The sequence below is a fragment of the Aegilops tauschii genome, chromosome 6 (genome assembly GCF_002575655.3).
Source record: "Aegilops tauschii subsp. strangulata cultivar AL8/78 chromosome 6, Aet v6.0, whole genome shotgun sequence".
Taxonomy (NCBI): Eukaryota; Viridiplantae; Streptophyta; class Magnoliopsida; order Poales; family Poaceae; genus Aegilops; species Aegilops tauschii.
In genome coordinates, this window is record NC_053040.3 from 110,557,177 (window position 1) to 110,584,519 (window position 27,343).

The 27,343-nt window shown below is 48.7% G+C and overlaps 2 protein-coding genes across 4 annotated transcripts; both read right to left on the minus strand.

Annotated features, from left to right (window-relative positions):
- Positions 1-1,465: 1,465 nt before the first annotated feature.
- Positions 1,466-17,075, minus strand: LOC109787487 (translation factor GUF1 homolog, chloroplastic). Of its 3 annotated transcripts, none has more exons than XM_020346034.4 (23): positions 16,744-17,075; positions 16,434-16,610; positions 16,092-16,178; positions 15,839-15,895; positions 15,626-15,691; positions 15,139-15,201; positions 14,961-15,005; positions 14,715-14,815; positions 14,488-14,584; positions 14,135-14,206; positions 7,250-7,404; positions 7,106-7,163; positions 6,176-6,256; positions 5,996-6,082; positions 5,560-5,631; positions 5,299-5,433; positions 4,596-4,669; positions 3,632-3,719; positions 2,852-2,929; positions 2,395-2,470; positions 2,138-2,178; positions 1,858-1,987; positions 1,466-1,746 (listed from the first exon to the last, which is right to left on the minus strand). In XM_020346034.4, exons 1-22 carry the CDS (start codon positions 16,948-16,950, stop codon positions 1,892-1,894), a joined length of 2,013 nt encoding a protein of 670 aa, XP_020201623.1. In that variant the 5' UTR covers positions 16,951-17,075; the 3' UTR covers positions 1,466-1,746; positions 1,858-1,891. The 3 variants fall into 3 exon arrangements, with proteins under 3 accessions (XP_020201623.1, XP_073357246.1, XP_020201622.1); XM_073501145.1 differs by having other exon boundaries at positions 1,851-1,987; XM_020346033.4 differs by having other exon boundaries at positions 1,466-1,987.
- Positions 8,275-12,701, minus strand: LOC141025557 (uncharacterized). The gene has a single exon (XM_073501144.1). The coding sequence runs from the start codon at positions 12,696-12,698 to the stop codon at positions 10,161-10,163; it is 2,538 nt and encodes an 845-aa protein (XP_073357245.1). The 5' UTR covers positions 12,699-12,701; the 3' UTR covers positions 8,275-10,160.
- Positions 17,076-27,343: the final 10,268 nt, after the last annotated feature.

The window sequence follows — 27,343 nt, forward strand, 5'->3', positions numbered from 1 at the left end:
AGCGTTCCTCCAGTGATTTAATGTAACTTGCCACCGTTCAGTGTCCCTCCAGTCTGTGGTCATGTGCATCATCGTGTTAAATTAACAATCACATCACCATGACGAGTGCTTCATTTGATACTCCTTTGCCTTGCGTGGCATGTCTGCCGCTGAGCCAGGAGTCGGGAGCAGTAGGCATCATGCAAACAACCTGAGGCGGGTTCGGAAATTGCCTTTGGTGACCGAGCTCACTGGAGGCCTCTAGATTCAAAATTCAAATTCCATCAAAATTCAAATTTTACATTTCAAAAAAATCTGAAAAAAAAAGTACAGATATATATGAAGGCATAACACACATGTGTGTAAATTTTCAGAGCAAAACACGTTGAAATGAGGGTTGTGCAAAAAAAACAAATCTGAGGCTGTTTAACACATGATACTATTCATCTTCCCAGGCCATGAATTTATCTTTTTTGTACAGGTCGAATTTTAACGTATTTCATCATGAAATTTTACACGCATGTGGGTTACATCCTTACATACACGCATTTTTTTTCAGAATTTTTTAAAACATAAAAGTTTGAATTTGAATTTTTCAAAAATAAAGGCCTCCATGGAGCTCAGCCTCCAAAATGCCATTGGCATTTTCATCAGAGTAGCAAAGCCGTGTCTGATGCCTCGTGTAGAAACTTGGTCAAGAAGTTTATTTTGGACATACTTAACTTCAATTAATTTACGGTATTGCTAAAACTCAGATCGCACCGGTGTCTGATGCCTCTAGTAGCCATTGTATCTCCGCGCGGAGATTTGCGATGGACTAAGAAACTGTCACAGCGTCTGTTGTTGCCGGTTGCAGCATGATATCTCAACGATCACAGCATCCATCCACATCGCTCGCAGTATATTCTCTCACCAGTCAGCATCCGCCATTGCCGCTTGTGCCATGTAGTCCCACTGGTTGCAGCGTCTATTGTCATTGCTCACAGCACGTCTTGCAACATCTGCCATCACCATTTGCATCATTTCGTCCAACCAGTTGCAGCACCCTATTGTGCCGCTCATGGCACCACATCTACACTGACATCACGCGACTAAGACTTGGTTCAGTCTCAGAGGACTGAGTAGCAACACCCATTAATTTGTTTCAGGGCAAACCTAGAACTGTAATTTAATATTCCCTCCGTCCCAATATAAGTCACTCAACTTTGTACTTACAAAGTTGAGTCACTTATATTGGGACGGAGGGAATATTAAATTACAGTTCTAGGTTTGCCTTAAAACTTATTTTGGGACGGAGGTAGTATAAAATATGAAACGGATGGACTAATTAATACTCCCTCTATATATATGTTTTAGGTCACTACTATTACACGGAGAATTGGAATGGAGCAGTGGTTGCAAATCATCAGGTCGTATGCTTACAAAACCTTGTCTACGTGTGCTCTACCTGGGGCATCTTGCTCCAACTACTATTAAAAAGAACATATCCTGTGAAGTTGTTGTATAATAACACGGCATAATCTTGTTTATGTGTGCATAATCCTGTGAAGTCCAAAGTTCTCCAACCAAAAAACTTCTGTGAAGTCAAACCTGTCTGTACAGGATACTACAGGCCTGGCTGCCATCCTCGGTGAAAAGATATACCAAAATGACACATCCTTGCCAGGTTACATGATGAGATTGACATCATTCGTTTACCAACACACAAAAATAACTGCACAGACCGGCAGATCACTCGAGTTGCACGGCATCTTTTAGCTTCATAACCTGGCATGCCAACAAATAAATAAGATTAGCAGCTCAGTTCTTCGGTTGGTTCCTTTGGCCTGCTTTTTTTGTCTCAAGACACATTAGCTTCCGGGTATACTCGCCGCTCACCCAAATGACACAGAATCTGGAGGTCTTTCACAACTCAAAGCACCTCCTTTTCCAGTTTCAGCACAGCCATGAATGCCTCCTGAGGAACTTCGACCCTTCCGATTGCTTTCATTCTCTTCTTTCCTTCTGCCTGTTAGCAAATGTCGAAGAAACATATTATCTTGTCTACTATAGAGGAAAGCCCTCTTAAAATTTAAGAAGTTAACTTCTGCTGAGCACAATCAATAGATTCTCCAAAGTTAATTTTGATCAAAGTAAGACAGTCGCTAAGAAGAATTACCTGTTTTTTCAACAACTTCTTTTTCCTTGATATATCACCCCCTGCAAGTGAAAGAAAACAGGTGGTGTGACTAATCTTTTGCAAGCTGTGAGGACAAAGTGTAGCGATCTTTGTTTTCAAGAAAATAGACCATTGCAGTAACTAATAGAAAAATGTTCAGATAAGTGTGCACAGGATCAAGAACATGAGACAAGGAACACAGCATTTGATTGGCTTTATGAAAATGTCAGAGTACAAGTTTTAATATTTCAGTTTACCGTAGCATTTTGACAAGACATCCTTCCTGATGGCTGATAGAGCTTCGCTTGCAATGACCTTTGCACCAATACATGCCTGTCAAGGTGCTGATTAGCATCTGATTGCTATAAACAGGAGTACTAATTGAGTGGTTATTACTCTTTGGAAACATATGGCTGCTCCTACTTTCCACCAAGCTACTAAAGTAGCACTTTTCTGATTTAAAGAACTGACCTAGGCCCTCCTAAGACCTAAGTCAAGGCAGAGGTGGTCCCAGTTCCTCCATAGTTTGTGATTACAATCAACTCACTAACAAAGAATTTGATTGATGTTCTTTCTTGATATAGGTTGCCAAAAGTAGATGAAACATGTTAGGCACCCCCGACCACAACTTACAGTCTGCCATGATCGTCTGCCCAAGCTTGCTATGCTGATATATTGCAAGAAATATGTGAGAACAAGACAGATGAAGCTCACTTGAATAGGTATTTTAAACATTTGCCGAGGTATAAGTTCTTTCAGCTTCTGGGTGAGCGCTCTGCCAACAGTGTATGCCTAGAAAAATATTCCAAATATGAGATCACTTGAGAACTTATTGCATAACAACCAGTAAACATAAGTTGTAGCTTCCAAAATCAAGCAGGAAGTGAATACATTGCACAAACAAAGAGTGAACTGTAAACTTGAATAAACAAAGAGTGAACTGTAAACTTGAATATTTAGGTGTTAGGATCTGAGGACATCTGATGTTTAACATCTGTTCAAAGGTTTGGTGATGACCATAGAGTATATGGGTTCATTTACACAAAAAAGGAAGACAAATACGAGACTAATTCTAACCTTACATAATCTTATCTTTAGCAATAAGTATGGTTTCATACTGAAATGTGTGAGTATTTTCCAGGTTCTTAATATCCTTTTGCGGTTTGCGATAAATGTATGTTCACATGGAGGTGTTTCTAGACAGCATACATTCTCTCTCTGGTTTTAGAGCTATATCTATCAACAATATGATTGTGCATAGACCAAGAGCTCTAGCTTTCGAAGACTCATGAAGAGAGTAACACAAATGAGTCTGCACAGATAAAAGAATCCTATATATGATGGATCAAATCAAAGGTTATACGTCAAGGAAAACAACAAAGGTTATATGTTTGAGAAAGAAATCAAAAGGTTATATATTCAAGAGAAAAATTAAAGGACATATGAGTACAGTTGTACTAGCTAGCAAGCATGTGTCTTTAATAGGTAAAGCACCTTCTCTTTGTGTACAATTGTCGACAATGCTTCCACAGGCTCACCATTGATTTGTATGTCCAGCTTTACTAGGTCACTTACCCTGTACCTGCAAATTAGGAAAATATACATCAGTTGATTTTGCACAAGGAACTATTGAACACTAAAAAGCAACAACAGATGGCTAAGGTTTAGAACAATATACGAGTAACCACGGTGCTGGAATCTGAAGTGCAAACAATCTTTTATGTGAGACCTCTGTCTGGTCTTTTATGACCCGCAGTATAACTAGAGGTCTAACCTTCAAACTGGTAATATATACATCCCCTATCAAGACATGTGTACAATAAAAGGTAATATTATTTGAGAACATTGTGAAATAAAATACTCCCATCATTTCTATATACAAGGCCACTTCATATGTTATGTCTAACTTTGACCATTAATTTTACCAACAAATGTGAGTTATATGCCACAAAAAGTATGTCAATGGAAGCACATTTCAAAGAACTTTCCGATGACATATTTTGTACTCCCTCCGTCCAAAATTACTTGTTGTAGAAATGGATGTATCTAGACGTATTTTTAGTTCTAGATGCATCCGTTTTTATCCATTTCTACGACAAGTAATTCAGGATGGAGGGAGTATGACATTTAACCCATATTTTGTTGACCAAAATTATAAGTCCAAGTTTGACATGAAAAATGAAGTGGCCTTGTATACATAAATGGAAAGAGTATTAAACTCCATAACTCAATTGTTACTGCTAGAGATTATGTTCACATAAGCAACTGCCACATCATGATCATTGAAGTGCCTTGGAGTAGAAAGCTAGTGGAATATGTTGCAGGAGCAATCTTGTATTGCTCTAGGGAAATAAGCTAACATATACAATGCATGCACAATTTGTCGGCAAACCCTCATAGGATGGGGTAACACAGAGCAGGAATTAAAAGTACATAACACTGGGGAGGAAATATGTACCCGACAACTGAATATTCCATGCTAGCATATCCTTTGCTTCGAGATTTCAGTTGATCAAAGAAATCACCAACCATCTGCATAACAGTTACAAAAAATATATTTATAGAAAGACCACCAAGTAACTGGATTGGTTTCTTAAATTGAAAAAACAAGCGAGTGGGCCTTCAGTATAATGCATGTATATTCACCAGAGTAGACAAGACTGATTCGTATATTGGCATTGTTGGAACACATCAAGTCAAGACATATACTTATGAAGAACCTCTCACAAAGTCGAGCACAAACAATATTACAGAAACCGCAGCAGATACAAAATTATTTGACGCGAGGAGGTGCATAAAATGAAGAATAAGGTTGGAAGGTTACATTTGAATGAAGGTAGTAGTGATTAGCGACTGTGATGCTTAGTACTCCCTCCAATCCAAAATAAATGTCGTGGTTTTAGTTTGAATTTGAACTAAAACCACAACGCTTATTTTGGATTGGAGGGAGTATATGATAATTACACGATATTGATAAAACAATTACATCATCTCCACTGAAACTTATCTTTGGATAATATGTTGTATGTTTTGCAGATGCATTGAGGTATGCATCTCATAACTTCTCATAGTTGTTCCTTTTATTTGCTTCATGCAAGTGATTAAATTTGATAAGTTACAGCAGGCAGAACATGTTTGTAGTCAAAATAGTTGCTGCATACCTCTGCTAGTGGTAGCATATAAGTAAGTTTGGCCCTGTTTTCTGTAATGTAGTTCATTTCCTTGAATTCACCTCTTCTCTCTTGACCCAGCTCCATTATTGGGCCAATATAGTCCTTTGGTGTTAACAATTCAATCTGAAACAGGGAAGAGCGGATACCAAATAGGAGAATAAAAAACGTGTAGAATACAGTGCCTCCAAAGTTCAGGAAAAAAAAGGACATGACTGCAAATGGATGGTGGAAGACTTATACAACAACAACCTTTACATATGGTTCTTCAATCGACCTCCGTTTACCAGGTTCTGGAAGCAAGGATGGATTTGAACATTCAACCTACATGACATCTGTAAGTAAGCATATGTGTACATTAACAGTGCATTGCCAGATAAATAAAGCTGGCATGTTTACAAGTCAATCAGGATCAATAACCATTTTGTTTACTTTATTAAAAGGATGTCAGATTTAGCAACCGTGGCTAGGTCTTTAGGCAACCTGCAATGGCTTGCTCATATGCTTAACAGCAGCATTGAGGAACTCTTCAGCAGTAAGCAAGAAAAGGGTAGAAACATCTAAAATGGCTGGAAATGGGTTCCATCTCATGTCCACCAAGTACAGTGGGAGTTAACTTGCATATACAAATAAAGCACTAGATGGATCCCAAGAAAAGACAATGAAGTTCAGCAGTCATAGAACTTACAGTTTCATTATTGGAACAGTTGACACGGTAAACCACACTGGGTGCAGTAATTATTAGGTTCAAATTGTACTCTCTCTCAAGCCGTTCCTGAAAATACAGAACATTACATTGTACAAAATTCAAGTCAGCATGGTTGTGATGTGAGATGCATTGTTAAGAGCTAAGTAGATTGTACAAAACCTGAACGATTTCCATATGAAGAAGACCAAGGAACCCACATCTAAATCCGAACCCCATGGCACTAGAAGATTCCGGTTCAAACTGCGCAAATAACCAAGATAAATGTCACAAAGCTAAGAAACGTAATACAAAATGCTAATGGGTCATCAACACTCAACATCGCAGATTACAGAGCCCTAGAGAATAATTGCACTGCAACTTTTTATGTGTTTTCTGCAATCTTTTCTAAATGTTGTACAAATGAGATTGGAGACTAACACTATTTTCTTACCATGCAGAAATGGAACACTGATCAACTATTCATAAATGAAGACACTGCCTTTACTACTTTTTTTTTGCTCATGTTTTAATGCAAGAATACTAAATCATTTTCTTTAACATCAGGGGACAGTATATAAACTAAATATTCATTGTTAATTTAGCTGTCATAAATTGCTTTAGAACTCCTATGCCTTCTGCGGGGCAAAATAATAATAACAACAACAACAACAAAGCCTTTAGTCCCAAACAAGTTGGGGTAGGCTAGAGGTGAAACCCATAAGATCTCGCGACCAACTCATGGCTCTGGCACATGGATAGCAAGCTTCCACGCACCCCTGTCCATAGGTAGTTCTTTGGTGATACTCCAATCCTTCAGGTCTCGGCAAAATAATAACAAAACTTTGGTTATATCAATGCAAATCTGTATACAACAATCATGATCTACTTTCATGTTGCATCTAGTATGAACTATATTAGATCAGTTTTCTCGAAGGTTCATACAGATGAACTACGATATCATACAGATGAACTACGATATCAGGATATGGTTAAGAAAAGAAGTCTGAACCTTCACACTAAAAACAAAAATAACCAAATTAGTTCAACAATACACTCATGCTAATCTGACGATCTTTCATGGATGGCTCATACGCATGATAAGGATCCCACCTTTAGGGCAGCATCATTTAGCTGAAGTCTCCCCAATGCTTCCCGCAACTCCTCAAACCTATTGCCAACTTGAATGTTTAATACAAGATAAATTATGCTTCTGCAGTGAAGAAAGAAATTCATTTCAAGGAGAAAGTACAGTACTGATCTGCCTCTAAAGGAAACAAGCCGCAGAAAACCATTGGAGTAGCTTCTGAATATCCTGGTAAAGCAGATTCCGCTCTTTTTGCAAAATGGGTAATTGTATCACCCACCCTAGCATCTGCTACTGATCTTATGGAAGCAGAGAGATAGCCGACCTGAAGGAGTGGTCAAGACATAAAGAAATTTGGTTTGACAGAATTATTGCAGTACTCACTATGAATAGAATTTGGGCCTCTTTGGAATACAGAAGTATAAAAACACAGGAATAGGAGCAGTGTAGGATTTAGGTATCCTTGGTTTGCTGAATTATGTATGAAACAAAAACACGTGATTTTGCAAAACTAGCTTGTTGGATGCTCCATAGGAATTTTACAGGAATTTGAAGAGAGCGAAAGAAGGTGCATGCAAGACATGAAGGAAAACTTTTAAAGGTCTAACACCTCTTGCTAGAATTTCTAATTTACTATGGAGTTGGGATTTATGAAAGCAATAAGTAGGAACTTCGATGATCTCATTCCTTTGATCCAGAGTCCCTCCATAAGAAAATTCCTACGTTTTGACATCCTACAGGATTTCTTTAAAGGCCTCACTGGAACACAGCTTTCTAAGAACGTACGAACATAAGAAATGTAGAATTGAGATTGCATACCATCTAGAAAGGAACCAAAACAAGGGAATATGGATACTTCACAGGAATTTTACAGGAATTTGGAGAGAAATAAGGTGCACGTGAGACACAAAGGAAATTGTTGATGAAATTTGACCTCCTGCTAGGAACCCTATGAACTTACGGTGTAGAAAAGCAATTAGTAGTAAATTGGCTGCTCTAATTCCTATTATCCAAAGGTCCTGGATGGGAAACTGGTAGGACTAGGGTTCCTACCGGGCCTCCGGCGTAGATTGTATGGACAAGGGGGAGGAGGACGAGGGCTGGAGCGGGCGCGCCGGCGATGAGGCGCCGTCGCGGCTAGGGTTAGGTGCGGCGGCTAGGGTTCCGGCTCCTTGAGGAGCCGGGCAACAGAAGATTATAATATCTTGATTGCTTGCCTCCAACGGTGTCTTACAACTAGTATTTATAACTTTAGCCTAAGATAACTTGCCTAATATAACTTGCCTAATATAACTTGCCTAAGATAACTTGTGGGTCAAGCCCCTAATACTAATGCCCGGTGGGCCTCTTTCTGGTATAGACCAAACCGGTCATAACATCTCTCCCCACCTGCGCAAACAGCTCGTCCTCGAGCTGAAAGTCTGGATAGTGTTGGCGGAATTCGTCACGCTGCTCCCAAGTAGCCTCCTCCTCCGGAAGGCCCGCCCACTGAACGAGGACGAACCAGACACCACGACGGAGCTGCGCCTGCAACACCTTTGCCGGCTCGGGAAGAATGCGACCATCGGCGAGTGGAGGAAGCGCCGGAGGAGCCGCCGGTGGCTCGCCACGGAAAGGCTTGAGCAGCCCAACATGGAAGACGTCGTGGATGCGAGCGCGGGCTGGAAGCTGAAGACGATATGCCACCTTCCCAATGCGCTCCAAGATAGGGAAGGGCCCGGCGTAGCGAGGGCCGAGCTTGCGCTTCGCGCGCGGGTCGAGTGACTGCGTAGAGCGGTGGAGGAGACGCAGCCACACCCAATCACCCACCGCGAACTCCGCCTCACGATGATGATCGTCGTAGTAGTGCTTGGCCAGCTGCTCTGCCTGAAGGAGACGCTGACGAACCTCAGCAAGCATCTTGTCACGAGTGCGGATAAGGTCACCCGCAACCTCCGTCCGAGCCGTCTCCGGGTCCACCGAAAGTATAGGCGGGGGTGGTCGACCATAGACCACCTCAAACGGCGTCGCGCGCAGGGCGGAGTGATAAGAGGTATTGTAGCAGTACTCCGCCCAAGAGAGCCAATCCACCCAAGCGCGAGGCCGATCACCTGTCACACAACGCAAATACATGGCAATGACCTTGTTAACCACCTCGGACTGACCATCTGTCTGAGGATGGAACGCCGTACTCAGGCGGAGTTGGACACCCGCCATCCTGAAGAGATCGCGCCAGACATGACCCGTGAACACTGGGTCCTGATCACTGACGATCGAAGCAGGGAACCCGTGGAGACGGACGATGCCGTCGAAGAAGGCCCGGGCCACTGACGCCGCCGTGTACGGATGGCCGAGCGCGATGAAGTGGGCGTACTTGGAGAAGCGGTCGACCACCGTGAGAATGACCGACTTGCCGCCCACCTTGGGAAGGCCCTCGATGAAGTCCATGGAGATATCCGCCCAAACCTGAGACGACACCTCCAAAGGCTGAAGTAAGCCAGCCGGCCTCAGGGTCTCCGCCTTGTTGCGCTGGCATGTCTGACAAGACCGAACCCAGTCGCAGACCAGGGCGCGATCGCCAGGGATGTAGAAGTCGGCGCGAAGACGATGGAGGGTTTTCTGCACACCCTCATGACCCGCCGAGTGGGCGAGCTGTAACACCTGGTGACGGAGATCATCATGCGCCGGAACAAAGATTCGGCGCCCATGGAGAAGCAGTCCGTCAGAGAAGCGCCAAGGCTCCTCCAGGTCGCCGGCCGTGAGCTGCTACTGAAGAAGGACGGCGTCGTCGGCCGTCGCACTGGCGCGGCGAATGTCGGCGAAGAGACCGAACGTCGGCCCGGAGCGGATGCACAAGGCCGCCCCGGCGGACTCGTCGGTGGAGGAAGCAAGGTCGGAGTCGCGACGGGACAGCGCGTCGGCCACGATGTTAAGACGGCCCGGCCGATACTCGACGGAGAAGTCGAAGCCGAAGAGCTTGCTGATCCACTGGTGCTGCGGCACGGTCGACAACCGTTGGTCCAGCAAGAACTTCAGGCTGTAGTGGTCCGTGCGAATGTGGAAGGACCGTCCCCACAAGTACGGCCGCCAATGACGAACGGCCTATACAAGGCCAATGAGCTCCCGCTCGTATGCCGCCAGCTTAAGATGGAGTGGAGCGAAAGGCCGGCTGAAGAAAGCGAGGGGCCCATCGCCCTGATGAAGCACGGCGCCGAACCCGACGCCCGAGGCGTCACAGTCCACCACGAACGGGCGGTCGAAGTCGGGCATCTGGAGGACGGGGCCCGTCATGAGGGCCCCCTTGAGGGCCTCGAACGCCGTCATCGCCTCGTCGTCCCAGGCGAAAGCGTCGCGGCGAAGCAACCGCGTGAGGGGCGCCGCGATGAGCCCGAACTCCCGGATAAATTTCCGGTAGTAGCCGGCGAGGCCGAGGAACCCGCGGAGAGCCCGCGGCGAGTGAGGCGTCGGCCATGCAGAGACGGCCGCCACCTTGTCGGCGTCCATAGCCACCCCGTCGGCCGAGATGACATGGCCGAGGTAGGCGACGGTAGGTGTCCCGAACGAGCACTTCGAGCGCTTAAGGTGGAGGTGGTGCGCCCGAAGCTCGTTGAAGACGATGGCGACGTGCTGGAGGTGCTCGGCCCAGGTGGCGCTGTAGATAAGAATGTCATCAAAGAAAACAAGCACAAACCGCCGTAAGTAGGGTCGAAGGACGTCGTTCATCAGGGCCTGGAAAGTCGCCGGGGCGTTGGCGAGGCCGAAGGGCATCACCAAGAACTCGAAGTGGCCATGGTGGGAGCGAAACGCCGTCTTGGCGATGTCGTCTGGATGCATGCGCACCTGATGATAGCCCGACCGGAGATCGAGCTTGGTGAAGAAGCGCGCCCCATGGAGCTCATCCAAGAGCTCGTCGACCACCGGTATAGGGAACTTGTCCTTGAGCGTGAGCGCGTTGAGGGCGCGATAGTCGATGCAGAAACGCCACGTGCCGTCCGACTTACGGACGAGAAGCACCGGCGCGGAGAAGGGCGACGTGGAGATCCGGATGATGCCTGCCGCGAGCATAAGGGCACACTGTCGCTCCAACTCATCCTTCTGCAGCTGAGGGTAGCGGTAGGGCCGAACCGCCACGGGGGTGGAGCCCGGTACGAGGTGAATATGATGGTCGTACACCCGGGCGGGTGGTAGACCCCGTGGCTCGTCGAAGAGGTCGCTGTGCTGCTGCAGAAGGGGATCCAGCAGGGGGTGCTCGGCCTCCTGGGACGCGGCGGCCAGCTGGAGGTGTGGCACGGCTGGCGCGGCGCCCCCAAGGCCGTCCCACCGGATTCGGCGGCCCAGCCGCCAGAACGTCATCGAGAGTGCGTCGAAGTCCCACAGGATGGGCCCGAGGGTCCGGAGAAAATCCACCCCGAGGATGAAGTCGAAGCAGCCGAGGTCGATGCCTGCACATGTAATGGAGAAGTGCTCGCCACCGATGGAGATGGAAACGTCGCGGGCGAGCCCATGGCACCGGAGGCGATCGCCGTTTGCCACCGTGATCCGCAGGCGCTCCCCGCCCGTGGTCGACAGTGCTAGCCGACGCATGGTCGCCGCAGGCAGGAAGTTATGGGTGGAGCCAGTATCCAGCAGGGCCACCAGCCGCTCGCCATGGACCGTCACCGGTAACAACATGGTCCGCTCGCCCCGGATGCCGGCGAGAGCGTGGAGGGAGACGACGCACGCCGTCGCCGTGGAATCCGCGGGCGTGTCCGCGGCCGCCGCGGGTGGTGGCTCGTCGGTCGAGTCGTCCGCCTCGGTGTAGTCGACCGTCTCCAAGTAAAATAGGCGAGGGCAGACATGGGTCGGCGTGTAGGGCTCATCACAGTTGAAGCAGAGGCCCTGACGGCGACGCTCCTGCTGCTCGGCCGATGACAACCGACGGAAGGTCCGGGTGGTGGCCGGAGGTGCGGTCGTTGTGGCTGGAGGAAGCCGGCCCGGTGATGGTGGAGTCGGCGCTGGTCGACTGGGATGGCGGCCGCCCCGGCCGGCCGGTTGCTGCAGCGCCTGAGCCCGCTGTTCGAAGGCCCGGGCGTAGTACATGGCCGTCTGGAGGTCGGGGGGATCCCGGAGCTCGACGTCCACGCGAATATGGTCCGATAATCCGCCCACAAATAACTCGGCGCGCTGAATCGCGGAGACGCCCGGCGCATGGCATGCCAGGGCCTGGAAGCGGTCGGCGTAGTCCTGCACCGTGGATGTGAAAGGCAAGCGGCCGAGGGCCGCCAGTCGGCTCCCGCGGATAGGAGGCCCGAACCAGAGGAGACAAAGCTCCCGGAAGCGCTCCCATGGTGGCATGCCACCCTCGTCCTGCTCGAGGGCGTAGTACCAAGTCTGCGCCGCGCCTCGGAGATGATAGGACGCGAGCCAGGTACGATCCGAAGCGAGCGTCCGCTGCCCTCGAAAGAACTGCTCGCACTGGTTGAGCCAGTTAAGGGGGTCCTCCGTGCCGTCGTAAGTGGCGAAGTCCAGTTTGGCGAAGCGAGGGGGTGTCGGGCCACCGTGCCCGGGAGCTGCATTCAACGGTAGTGCGTGTGCCGGGTCGGGGATCTCTAGGGCGTAGTTCGCCGAGCTGGAGGGACGGTCAAATCGGAGGGAGGGCATCGGGTGTTCCGGCGCCGTAGTATACACCGGGTCCGGAGACGAGCCGGCCGCCCACGCGGGAATCGGCGATGGCGAGGGCGGAAATTGCACCTGGTGAAGGGGCCGGCCAGTAGGTCGGGACGCGGGTGGTGGTGCTGTCGATGGCGGCGGCGCCTGGTGGTGCTGCTGCACCGTCGCCTGCGTCGTGGGGGCCGGCGGTGGCGCTGGGAGGAACTGCTGGGGCGGGCCCCCCAGCGATGCGGTGGCGGTCGGCCACGCTGGCCAAGGCGTTCCCGCGGCCGGGTAGTGCGGCAGCAGGAGCGGCGGCGGAGGCGCCCCTCCGTAGGGCGCCTGGAAGGCCGGGGCGGGCCACTGTAGCGGCGGCGGCCCATAGGCAGTGGTGGCGGCGCTCGGCGGCGGGGGGCTGGTTCCCGGCGAGGTAGAGGGTGATGCCCCGGACGGCTTGGACGAGCTCTCGCAGGGTGCCCGACACCTCCTCGGGCGTCAGGAGCGGGGCCGGATCCGCCGTGGTGGTGGTTGTCGCTGGCGCGGTGGTGGTGATGGTCCCGGACGTGATCGCCGTCATCGGCGAGGAGGTGGCCGGCGGCAGCGGTGGTGGGGCGGAGGTGGATGGCAGCAGCGGCGGTGATGGAGGAAGCGACATGATCGGCCTGGTGTCTCTGGATACCAAATTGGTAGGACTAGGGTTCCTACCGGGCCTCCGGCGTAGATTGTATGGACAAGGGGGAGGAGGACAAGGGCTGGAGCGGGCGCGCCGGCGCGGCTAGGGTTAGGTGCGGCGGCTAGGGTTCCGGCTCCTTGAGGAGCCGGGCAACAGAAGATTATAATATCTTTATTGCTTGCCTCCAACGGTGTCTTACAACTAGTATTTATAACTTTAGCCTAAGATAACTTGCCTAATATAACTTGCCTAAGATAACTTGTGGGTCAAGCCCCTAATACTAATGCCCGGTGGGCCTCTTTCTGGTATAGACCAAACCGGTCATAACAGAAACATTCAGATGGCCGAAATCTTACAAAATTCCTATGAAAAATCCTTCAACCCAAAGGGGACCTTAAAGTGTAAGATTTGATATTGCCACGCACAGCTTAATTCATGTCATCTTGAGCTCACCTGAGTCCAAATGGAACAGCAACCTGCCCGAGGTATAGTCAAGACACGTGCAGAACTGTTCAGAGACTCTTGGACTGTAGGATTTTCGAAGAAATTTTGAAAGATTATAATCTGTAGGGATTTTTCCCCATAAGAGCCCTCTGGATCATAGGATTGGGGTTGACAAATTCCTATAAAGTTCCTTCAAGCCAAAGGTGTATAGATGGCATGTTTGGTGAACTAGACCAATAATCTGACGTGGATTAATACATGATAGAAGTCCCCATTTCGGTAACTAAAGTTGATACCACAAGACAGTCAAACAGTTAACTAGCAAAGTTACCTCGCCAGCATGCAGTTCATCAGCTTCCATCTGATTGGGGGATAGTACACCAATTTCATCAGCAACATATTCCTGTTTATTTTGACAATATACTTAGCATAACATTCTATACCCTGCACAGCTAAGGTTCCAGAGGAAAATAACTAATGGTATTATAATTGAGAAATACTTCATAGAAGTGGTAAAAGACTAATGGCGTCATTTTGTTATCGTATACTAGAACAGAAACTTTGGATGGTAATTTACAGAAGTGGTATTGTGCACTCCAATGTAATTATGTTTTCTGGAAAATTATTGTCCCTTGAGATGAACATGGCAGTTTACTGGAAAGGTTTCAGCTTTGCTTTAGTTACCTTTTTATTGGCCATAAAACATATCTTGTCCCCTTTCCTTATACTGCCATCAATAACTCGGAAATACACAATGACACCTCTGTATGCATCATAATAGCTGAAATTGCAAAGATAAACATTAAACCAAAGTTATTATATAAATCAATTATTGTTGTCTGGCTGTCGAACTTTGGCACTCGAAAAATTCATGGAGAAAATTTTAAGTTGATCGAGTTCTTAAAGGGCACCTGTCAAATATAAGAGCCCTGAGAGGATTTTTTAAAGTGTCCTTTGGTGGGGGGACCTTGGTCACGATGGCATCTAGTATTTCGATGATGCCTATGCCCTCCTATAGACACACAATAACAACAACGACAACAAAAAAGTTAAATCATTATATCTGTTTGCAAAAGGAGAATAATAGATTCTATATAAAATTGTACATCAACTGTGTAAGTAACTCTACAGAAAATAGTAAGGTAACGAAAACTAACCTTTGCTGAACACCTAATTGCATTACTGCAGTCCAAGCCAATTATCTGAGAATAGAGAAGGCAAGGATGAATTAGACTATTAAGAACTGATGGGGCATAATTTCGACTGGGAAATGAACAATTTAAAATTGTTTCCGGCAATTGTCAGGATAAAGTTAGAACAAACGTCAAAGAATACCTCTTCAATCTCTTGCGCGATGCGGTCAGGTTCAGCACCAGGAAGATCAATTTTGTTTAGAACCTAAACTAGAATAGAAAGTCATCTGTCAAATACACAAAAATGAGAAGCCATAACAGGACATCACACCAAAATGTAGGGAGATCACATAAAGACTTGGGAGATTTTTCCATCCTTTATATTCATCTACACGGAGCAAAATGCAACAAGTGCTTAGCCATTTTAAAGCTACTTTTCATTATTGTCCGACTGAAAGGGGGAAACATCTTGCTCAAACAGTATATTATTGGCTGAAATATACTCATCTTTACTCAAATTTGCACCCATTCTAATAAGCCACACATAGAACACTCAAAATAACTCTAGCGTCTCAAATGCTCAGGCAAATGAAATATGTATGGATTTGTTAGCAGCGAAAGGTAATAATTGTAAAACTATAAGATGTAAAACTCATTATTGTGTGAAGAAATTGACAGCTCAAACTAACCGGTATGATTTCGAGGTTGCTTTCCAGTGCAAGATACACATTTGCTAAGGTCTGCGCTTCAACACCCTGCATTGTCACATCAGATATCTTTTAACTGTCTTGGAAAAGATGTACTGGAAGCTAGTGATGCCATTTAGCCAGCCTCTGAAGGCAAAGGTAAATGTCTTCGAGTACATAACTATTGAACTTACAGGAAGGAAATATATATTGCACCTGAGAAGCATCAACAACCAGCAGTGCACCCTCACAAGCAGCAAGAGATCGGGAGACCTAGCAAACAGTAGGACACTTCCTCAGATGTTTCAACCAACTCCAAATCTTAAAAGCATGCTAGGTATCAGAGTGCCATCTCAGACAACTCTAAACGACCGTACAAATTGCAGTGGAGGTGGAACATTCATGTATATGCCTGTATTTCTTTGAAAAAAATATCTTCGCTGCCTGGAAGCAGCATAATATGCTATACCTCATATGAGAAATCGACATGACCTGGAGTATCAATTAAGTTCAGGCAGTAAGGCTCATTATTCATGATGTAACGCATCCGAGCTGCCTAAAACAACAAATGATTAGAGCGACAGTACATAAGCAGGAACATGCACATCAAAACGATCAAGTAAATGACAGCGTAAGCTAACAAAATCACAAGAACATTCATATGGCAAGCAGCTAACAGCAAGTATCTGGTCTTATTTCTTCTCTGTAGCCTCCACATCTACACCGGGTTAATATGTTTGGCTAAAGTACTTACGAGAACATATAGCATGAGTCCAGAGAGTTTAACCAACTACACCGTCATTTCACGTACCTGCAGTTTGATTGTGATCCCCCTCTCCCTCTCCAGGTCCATGTTATCCAGGAACTGCTGTTTCATATCCCTCTTCTGCACCGTCCCTGTCATCTCGAGGAGCTTATCCGCCAGCGTCGACTTCCCATGGTCGATGTGCGCGATGATGCAGAAGTTCCTGATGTTGGTGATGGGGACCTACCAGACATCGAAAATTGCTACTTTCAGTTAAAATTCAGTGTGCGCGCAAACTCCAAACAAGTACAATGTCGCGACTGCTGATGAACACAAAGCTCAGGGCGTTGCGCTGCGCGAGGGAGGCGGCGGATACCTTCTGGAGGCGGTCCTGGCCGGCGTCGGTGGAGGAGGCGGGGGCGGAGGCGGCGAGGCAGAGGACGCGGCCGCGGGAGGCGGCGGAGAGAGAGCGCGGGCGGGAGGCGGCGGAGAAGGGTGCGGCAGGGCGGCGGCGCCCTGAGGCGAGCGGCGACGGCGCCGGAGTAAGGACGGCGAGGCGGCAGACGGCGGAGGGGGTGGCCATGGAAGGAGGAGCTCCGAGGTGGGCAAGCGTTGGCGCTTCTGGGCCGCAAGGCTTTCCTTGCCTTGCCGCCGTCTGTCTATCCACAGACGCTGTGGATGTTTGGTTGCTACTCAACAAATTGTACGGTCTTTAGTATCCACTTTCCTACTAACAACTTTAGCATAAAGTTGAGTCATCTATTTTAAAACGGAGGGAGTATTAAATCAAACATTTTTTGGATAAATTCTTTCATCAACAGATAAGAAATATACTCCTACAGCAAAGGCTTACAATTTTAACAGGTTCCTGGCTTATTTTGAAAATATAGTTTTAGAATTGGACTAGCTAATCAAACCAGGATATTGGATAGCAGTATATCTTAAGTTTCGTTTGGATGTAGACATTCATGGGCATGGCATTGCATTGGCTCCAATGCCAAATATCCAAGATATTGATACCGAGGTTCTGTTCAAAGTCTAGTGTTTGGATGTTTGTGTATCCGGGATTTAGAATCCCACGAAGACACCAATACTGAATCATGTTTGGATGGTGAAAATGTTGAATTGCGGACGTGCCCCTCCTGCCTATCGGCGTGCTCCTGGGCATCCACTTCATCCTACCATGGCGGTTCCATGGTTCTACATGAATTGCACTGAGGGTGGCCGGCGATGGAGGGGACGCACCAGGGAGTGACTGGGTGGGCCTAATAGCACCAGACCAAGAGACGACTCACCAAGGGTGGGGTGGGGGGAGGTCGGGTCCCGGGGATGGCCAGAGGAGTGTTGTTCTCGAGTTTCAACAGGGCCATCCTGGCGTAGGAACTAGCGGTGTCGGCATGGTTTTGGTGGAGAATCTACTGTCCTAGGAGGCGACCTGGAAGACGCGCCTGTTGGGGAACATAGTAATTTCAAAAAAAATCCTACGCACACGCAAGATCATGATGATGCATAGCAACGAGAGGGGAGAGTGTAGTCCACGTACCCTCGTAGACCGTAAGCGGAAGCGTTATGACAACGCGATTGATGTAGTCGTACGTCTTCACGATCTGACCGATCCTAGTACCGGAAGTACGGCACCTCCGTGATCTGCACACGTTCAGCTCGATGACGTCCCACGAACTCTTGATCCAACTGAGTGTCGAGGGAGAGCTTCGTCAGCACGACGGCGTGATGACGGTGATGATGAAGCTACCGGCGCAGGGCTTCGCCTAAGCACTGCAATGATATGATCGAGGTGGATTATGGTGGAGGGGGGCACCGCACACGGCTAAGACAATGTCTGTTGTTGTGTCTATGGGGTGCCCCCTGCCCCCGTATATAAAGAAGCAAGGGGGGAGGCCGGCCGGCCCCTGGGGCGCGCCAAGGAGGGGAGGAGTCCTCCTCCTACTAGGAGTAGGACTCCCCCTTTCCTAGTCCAACTAGGAGGGGAAGGGAGAGGAAGGAAGGAAGGGAGAGGAAGAGGAGAAGGAGGGGGGGCGCGCCCCCCTCCCTAGTCCAATTCGGACTCCCTATAGGGAGGGGGCACGGCTGCCCCTTGTGGGCTGCCTCCCCTCTTCTCTATGGCCCATGTAGGCCCAACTTTCCCCGGGGGGGTTTCGGTAACCCTCCGGCACTCCGGTTTTCTCCGAAATCACCCGGAACACTTCCGGTGTCCGAATATAGTCGTCCAATATATCAATCTTTATGTATCGACCATTTCGAGACTCCTCGTCATGTCCGTGATCACATCCGGGACTCCGAACTATCTTCGGTACATCAAAACACATAAATCATAATACCGATTGTCACTGAACGTTAAGCGTGCGGACCCTACGGGTTCGAGAACTATGTAGACATGACCGAGACACGTCTTCGGTCAATAACCAATAGCGGAACCTGGATGTTCATATTGGCTCCCACATATTCTACGAAGATCTTTATCGGTCAAACCGCATAACAACATATGTTGTTCCCTTTGTCATCGGTATGTTACTTGCCCGAGATTCGATCGTCGGTATCTCAGTACCTAGTTCAATCTCGTCACCGGCAAGTCTCTTTACTCGTTCCGTAATGCATCATCCCACAACTAACTCATTAGTCACATTGCTTGCAAGGCTTATAGTGATGTGCATTACCAAGAGGGCCCAGAGATACCTCTCCGACAATCGGAGTGACAAATCCTAATCTCGGTATATGCCAACTCAACAAACACCATCGGAGACACCTGTAGAGCACCTTTATAATCACCCAGTTACGTTGTGACGTTTGGTAGCACACAAAGTGTTCCTCCCGTATTCGGGAGTTGCATAATCTCATAGTCATAGGAACATGTATAAGTCATGAAGAAAGCAATAGCAACATACTAAACAATCAAGTGCTAAGCTAACTGAATGGGTCAAGTCAATCACATCATTCTCTAATGATGTGATCTCGTTAATCAAATGACAACTCATGTCTATGGCTAGGAAACTTAACCATCTTTGATTCAATGAGCTAGTCAAGTAGAGGCATACTAGTGACACTCTATTTGTCTATGTATTCACACATGTACTAAGTTTCCGGTTAATACAATTCTAGCATGAATAATAAACATTTATCATGATATAAGGAAATATAAATAACAACTTTATTATTGCCTCTAGGGCATATTTCCTTCAGCGCCGACCTGGATTTGGCTAAGAAGACGTCGGAGGAGGAGGCAGTGGAAGGGCAAGCTGACCTCGATCTCCTGGCGTGGTGGCTACTGTGTGTTGGCGTAGGAGATATGCAACACGCTCGTGAAGGTGGTGCAGCCACGGGAGGCAACAGAAAGGGCGGGCTTATCTCAATCTCCTAGCAAGGTAGTGCACTTGTTGGAGATGCAACACGTGGTTGAAGGTGGTACAACCATGGGAGGCAGTGCCGGTGATCGTGTGCTAACGACAAGACATCCAGCGGGCAGCAACATCAACTTCCAGTGGTGGATGCGGTGCTAAAGCACGAGGAGGGAGATGACAACATGGTCGGAGCTCCTAATTAGCGAAAGGGTCACGCCAGTGTCTAGGTTGGCGTATCGGTATTGAGACCAAATTCCCCATGTGAATGTCCATGCCATCCAAACAACAACATCCGGGTGAGACAATGCCTATTCCGAATTCTAGCCTAGAATACCTACATCTGCGCGACCCTTAGTTTTTCCTGAATCGTTTCCTCCTCATAAAACACTGGAAAAAAGAATTGGTGCACCGCACCGCCACCCGGCCTTATCAGCTGGAAAGTTCTGCCCCCACCTCCTTCCACTAGCTTCGCTAGTGTGGAAACACGAGGAGGCCCCGATCTACCTGATGAGGCTATAGTTTATTCCTTATGTGGGCTTTTAATAAGGTTACGCGGTGGCGCTTCATTATTGGTGACATTGAGGCCTCGATGGCTCATTGGTGTAGATTCTTGTTGAAAGGATTGAAATGGACCTAGAGGGCGTGAATATGTACAGTTACATATTTCACTTAATTATTAACAAGCTTAGGCAATGCAAAATATGAAAGGTGAGTATACACAATTGTTATGATGAGATAACAGACACAATATAATGAGTGCAACAATCTAAACGTGCACATGAGGATGTATCCCGATGTTCACTTCCTTGGAGTAGGAGGCTGGCCCAGCAGGGCTAACTGGCGAGGACTGCTATCTCATGTGCATGGGTGCATGTTAAATATGCAGCGACCAACTATGATGGGCCGCAAAGGTACAATGTTGTTTTATGCTTTTCGAAAAAAATCTTTACAGAAAATTTAGCAAAGCAGGGTTTGAGATTGTTTGAAGGTGCAACTAGAATTTGATTGGGCTGAAATTTGAAATGTAGATTCTCTATTCTATAATATAATGAAGCCACGGAAAAAATCAGGGGGGATATGAAGTGGGAATAATATTTTTGGGTAATAAAAGCCAGGAAAGGGTAATGATGGGATTTGAACTAGGCGTAGGTGTTAGGTTTGTGCTAAAATTGTGAAGTTGCTCCAAAATATCACACAAAGGCCATGTGCAAAGTGTGGAGGTGAACCTTGATGTAAAATAATGGTTTAGATATTCACTATTTTACCAAATGACAAAGAATAGGGCTTAGGGTTTAATAAAATAATCATTTTAATCTTTGATGTTGTGCAATATGGTGCTTATAAAATTAACATGATGCACAATTAATATCTAAGAAAAATGTTGGTCCTAAATGAACATTTTTTGCTAAGAATTATTTTGGTCACTTCTTACAAACCAAATACATCTCAATGGGATTTCCCCCTGAATCCTCATTCTTCAAGTTTCTTTCACGAAATTCTTCCAAACCAAATGAACCCTAAGTCAAGTAGTGTATCCCGATGTTCACTTCCTTGGAGTAGGAGGCTTGCCCAGCTGGGCTGACTGGCGGCGGACTGCTATCTCATGTGCATGGGTGCATATTAAATATGCAGCGCCCAACTGTGATGGGCCGCAAAGGCACAATGTTGTTTTGTGCTTTTCCATAATATTACAAAAGAAAATCAGAAAAGCGGGGTTTGAGATTGTTTGAAGGTGCAATTAGAACTTGATTTGGCTGAAATTTTAAATGTGGATTCTCTATTCTATAATATAATGAAGCTACACAAAAAAATCATGGGGTATCTCGAGTAGGAATAATATTTGTTTGGTAATAAAGGCCAAGAAAGGGTAATAATGGGGTCTGAACTAGGTGTAGGTGTTATGTTTGTGCTAAAATTGTGAAGTTGCTCCCAAATATCACACAAAGGCCATGTGCAAAGTGAGGAGGTGAACCTTTTTTTTAAGCAACCATATATTTCATTAGACAATTTGTTTACAGAGATTACACATATGGTCACTATACGAGATACAAATGCTTGTCAAGCAACTGTGCACAAAGAATTCCAGAAGAGGTAAAACTATTATTCCACCCTTGCGGAAACTCGTGCCTCGTCGAAACATAGTCCACAAACGTCCTCCACCGCTACCACGACAACGCCGGAAAAAGATGAGAACAACCGCCATACCCAGATCTGGGAGAGCACCACTGCATACAAAGATGCTTTTTGAGCCGATGAAGCGGGTCGCCGCAAGCGACGAGACCGAGTCTTTGTGGCATGTAGGCCGGGGGGTCTTCCCCGTGGTCACCAGATCTCGATGCCGTCAACTTCATCCGATGTAGTCGAAGAAGAGGAACGTCGCCGCCTGCCGTCATCCACGCACCCAACTGCAAGACAGTAAACACAACTACAGCAGCTGATACGACCGCCGCCCACGAGAGCGTCGTCGGCCGACCACCAGACACGAATTGATGTAAAAGAATGGTTTAGATGTTCACTATTTTACCAAATGACAAAAAATATGGCTCAGTGTTGAATAAACTAATCAAGTTAATCTTTGATGTAGTGCAATATGTTGCTTATAAAATTAACATGATGCACATGCAATATCTAAGAAAATGTTGGTCCTAAATGAACATTTTTTGCTAAGAATTATTTTGGTCACTTCTTACAAACTGAATACATCTCAATGGAATTCCCCCTGAATCCTCATTCTTCTAGTTTTTTTCACGGAATTCTTCCAAACCAAATGAACCCTAAGTCAATTGATTTCTTTTGCGGGCTACATACAGGCTAAACTAAAAAAACTCCCTCCGGTCTTATAAGGTGTTTTGAATATTTCAATGTGGGTTACATACAAACTGAGATGAGTAAACAAACGCGTCGAAACGTGTCTACATACACCGACTTACAAAAAGTTAGAATATCTTAGACTCTCTGTTCACAAATATAAGTTATTTTGGCAGTTCAATATTAAAAATGGAGGTGGTACGTTTTAGTGTTTTAGTGTGTTTGTTTAGTCATTTCAGTTAGTATATATACAAGTTCATATTAAAATATCTACTTAAAACATATGAACGGAGCGAGTAACATTCTGATCGTGATAACACGGACAGAAGAATTTGACGGAGAGACGCTGCAGGTGCTCCACCAAACGGAGCGGTCAAACGGACCGATTAACCTGCACAGGAGCTGCACTACACCTGTCAGAAAGTGGGTCCCCGCTTTCGGTGAGACACACTGGCTGCATACCAAAATGACCATGTCTGGATGCCCCCGGCCAATTCCCACAACGCTCCTATAAAGAAACCAGATCGTGTCCCCGGCCAGGGAGCGCTGCCCCGCCGGCGAACGCGTGTCTTCCAACCTCGCCGTGTCCTTCTCCTCCCACCAGGCCTCGCGAAGCCATGGCAGCGACGGGGCTCAACGCGTACGCGCGGCCATACAGCCGCCGCTCCGCCCGCGCCCACCTCGCTCCGCCAAAGCCCCATCCTTCCATGATGCCGGAGCACCACGGCGCCGCCGGCTACCCGCCACCTTTCCCCTTCCCCGCCAACCACTCCCGCGCCGCCTTCCCGGAGCAGCACTACCCCGGCCCGCTCCCGCCGCGGCCTTTCTTCCCCGAGCACGTCGCCGCGCCGCGTCCTCCCCACGGCCGTCCGCGCGGGCCCGTGTTCAACCCCGAGAAGCTGTACGCGCAGGCGATGCGCAGCTTCAACTGCAAGCACAAGGCGCGAGCGGCCGCGGCCGGGAAGGGCAAGGGAGGAGGACCCGCGACTCGCGCTCTGTTGCCGGCGGCACCGGCGTGCGGGCCGCGGGGGCAGCGGGCCAGGGGCAGGAGCGAGGCGTATGTGCCGGCCGCGCGCGCCGGAGGGCGGGAGAGGTCGCCGTCGCCGGCGCTCACGCGGCGGAGGGCGTGGCCGGTGCCCCCGCCGGCCTGGGCCTGGCACGGCCGCAGCCGCACCACCGTCATGATCCGCAACATCCCCAACAAGCTCACGTAAGCGGCCAGCTAGCCCTACGCCACGCTATCTTCTCCATCTCGTCGTGTTCAGTTCGCGCCTGCGTTTTAGCTGATGGATCTTTCGCGTTTTGGTGTCCGCCGTCGCATGCAGGCGCGCCTCGATGATGAAGCTGCTCGACGATCACTGCGCCCGCGTGAACAGGCGGCGCGGCCCCGGCGCCGTGGCCGCCGCGTACGATTTCCTCTACCTGCCCATGGATTTCAGGTGATCCATCTCATGCTCGCTCTTCTGTCACGGCTTGACAGGGTGTTTTCTTGCCTGCATTTTTCATCGTGTTGAAAAACACCACGGTCACGGTCTTCATTCTTGTGTTGCGACGTGCAAATTTAGCAGGCAGCGCTGCAGCAACAAGGGGTACGCCTTCGTCAACTTCACGACGGCGGAGGCGGCGCGCGGGCTGCACTACGCCCTGCACGGCCGCGGCTGGCACCGCTCGCTCGGCAGCGGCAAGATCATCAACATCGGCGCCGCCTACATGCAGGTAATCAACGAACGTGCACGCACGCACGAGCCTCCTCCGTCCCGTCGATGCATTCATGCATGCATGCGATCTGTTCTCTGACGCCGTGCGCCGTTGGTGTTTGCAGGGCAGGCAGAGGCTGGTGAGGCACTTCAGCCGCTCCACCTTCGCGTGCCACACCGACGAGTACCTCCCGGCCCTCTTCTCGCCGCCGCGCGACGGCGCCGCCGACCCGCCCCCGGCCGAGCCCAGGCACCTCGGCCGACGTGTCCCTCCGCGCGCCACCCCCGCCGTCCAGCCGGCTGCGCCGGCGCAGCAGCTGGTGTGGATGCGTCGAGGCGAGGCTAGCTAGCCAGCTAGCTAGCTACTCCAAGCATGGCCGCGTGATCTCAAACGATGCAAGTTTCCGCTACGCGCGCTCTGTTGGTTCGCTCGATCGTTCCCGGTGGCGTGGCACGGTCAAGTCCGGAGTCCGGCCATGGCTTCCCTGCTTTCTTTCTCCTTTGGTGCAACGGCCGAGCGGAAGGCTGCTGGGGTTTGGACATTAGCGTAGCAGCTTTATCAAGCTGCAGACTGTAGTAGCCCTGTACTGTCTTCTTTGATCGTGTCGTCTCGTGTAATCCGGGAGCCCCGCCCTATCAGTCCATGTAGCGTGTGGTTTGTTGGCTCGTGTCATCTCGTGTTCTTTCTTTCTTTCCGTCAAAAGAATGCCTTATTTGATCAGAACCAGAAGGCCTGTATGCACTGCCAGCACCAGCATAGCATGTGCATGCATGCAGCTCCGTGTACGTGTACCAGTGGCTAGAATCGCAGCGGCTCTGTGTGTTTGACTTAGGTGTTAGAGCATTTCTAATAGTACCTCCAAACTCTCAAACCCTCAAAAATAACCGTTTTTTTACTGGTTGAGACGAAAAATTCCTAAAGAATAGAACCCTTAAACCCTCAAAAAATTTTAGAGGCTCAACCCCTATTCTCCTTCCCAGCCTGTAGAAACAGGGGTTGGCCAGCCCAACCCCTCCCCGACCCGGTTCCATCGCCAACGACGCGCGGGAGGGAATTTTCAGCTCCCCCTCCCCGGATCCGGCCGCCCTCCCGCCGCGCCGCGCCCCGGCGCTCCATCCCCGGCCGCCCCTCCGCCTCCCCGCCCCGCCGCGCACCGCCCCGCCGCCTCCCCGCCCCGCCGTGTGCCCTCCTCCCCGCCACGGCCGCCCTCCCGCCTCCCCTGCGCCGCCGCGGCCCGGCCGCCCTCCCGCCTCCCCTCCCGCCCTGACCGGCCGCCCAGGAGCCGGCATCGAGGAGCCGCGCCACCGCCCTGCCCCGCGCGGCCGCCCTGCCCTCCCGCCGGTCGCCCAGGCCGTCCAAGCCGCGCCGCCGCCCTGCCCTCCCGCCGGCCGCCCTCCCGCCGTCCAAGCCGCGCCCCGGCCGCCCTCCCGTCGGCCGCCTCCACCGCCTCCTCCGAGGTGAGGTATGTGCTTTTTTTTCATTTTGTTTCATTTTCTTTATTGTTTCATTTTTTAGCACTAATTAGTGACTGTCCTTTGCAGATGGAGATGAACAATGAGGAGATTGTCATGGACTCGATGTCCGATTCGTCGGACTGGTCGACATCCGACGATTCCGACATTGATGAGTTGTTGCAAGACGACGACGTCGAGATGATGAGCCTCCTCATCGACGTGCAATCGTTTGAAAACCGCGTGAAGCTGATGGATCAGAGGAGAGGGTCGAAGATGGGGCGAGTCACCATCTACCGGAACCGCGCTCTCGGACACGAGCATTTGATGGAAGACTACTTCGCGGAGGTACCTACATACTCTCCTCGTCTCTTCCGCAGAAGGTACCAAATGCGGCATAGTTTGTTTGTGAAGATTGTCACCGATTGTGAGGCCGCCTCCTATTACTTTAAACGTCGTAGATCCGCCGCCGGTATCATGGGGTTTAGTGCATATCAATTGTGAGGCCGCCTCCTATTTGATTCGAACAATTAGTGTAATTTGCTCAAACATTGTTGTAATAATTTGAATGATTATTGTTTTATTCGGTGTTGTAATAATAACTAGAATGATTATTGTTTTATGTCAAATGTGATGGAATTTGTGATATGTCATATGATGAAATGTGTGATATATGAAATGACAGTTTTAAAGGTTAGGGTTGAGGCAAAGACTAGAACCCTCAAATCCAACCCTTAAAGCAGTTTAAGGGTTGGGTTTGAGGGTTCTAGTCTTTGCCCCTGTTTTTCAACCCTGAAAAGTGTTAAAAACTAGCACTTCTCAACCCTTAAAACTGTTATAAGGGTTTGAGGGTTCTACTAGTAATGCTCTTAGTCTTTTTAACGTACAGTTTAAAGTGGAGGCAAATTTGACAAATTTGACCTGTGGACAAAATCAAATCCCAGAATAAACTGCCCGTGAAACTATTTCACGTGGTTGACCTTTTTGTGTGACGCCCGACACGAAGGCGCCACACTATATTGTGCAACGCCTCACAGATAGGCGCTACACGCCTGGCCAGCGTTGCACCCCAGACTGCCTAAAAATTGCTAAGTCATTGTGCAGAGCCTAAGAGTTAGGCGCTGCACCGTATAATGTGGCGCCTAGCTCTCAGGAGATGCACTAGTGGTTGCACTACAAAATGAAGCAACCACTAGTGCAACGCCTAGAAGCTAGGCGCGACACTGTATAGTGTGGCGCCTAGCTCTCAGGCGCTGCACGCTGACTTAGTAATTTTCGGATCACACGGGTGCGACGCTGGCCAGCCATGTAACGCCTATCTGTGAGGCGTTGTACAGTGTAGTGTGGCGCCTTCGTGTAGGGCGTCACACAAAAAGGTCAGCCGCGTGAAATAGTTTGACGAGCAGTTTATTCTGTGATTTGATTTCGTTCATAGGTCAAATTTGTCAATTTTGCCGGAAGTGGACATGCAAAAGCGTTGCTGTTGCACCGTGTAGGTGGTCTCGTCTCTTGCCGGAGAAAGAAACAAGTGTTGTCGTCTTGTCTTGCAGAGGTGGGCGTCCCAGGCGGCGTTCTGGCATCGCAGAACCGACGTACCACTCTTTTCATGCTGCAGGTGCTGCGTGGAGAAGGGAAGGGCAAATTTGACAAATTTGACCTGCGG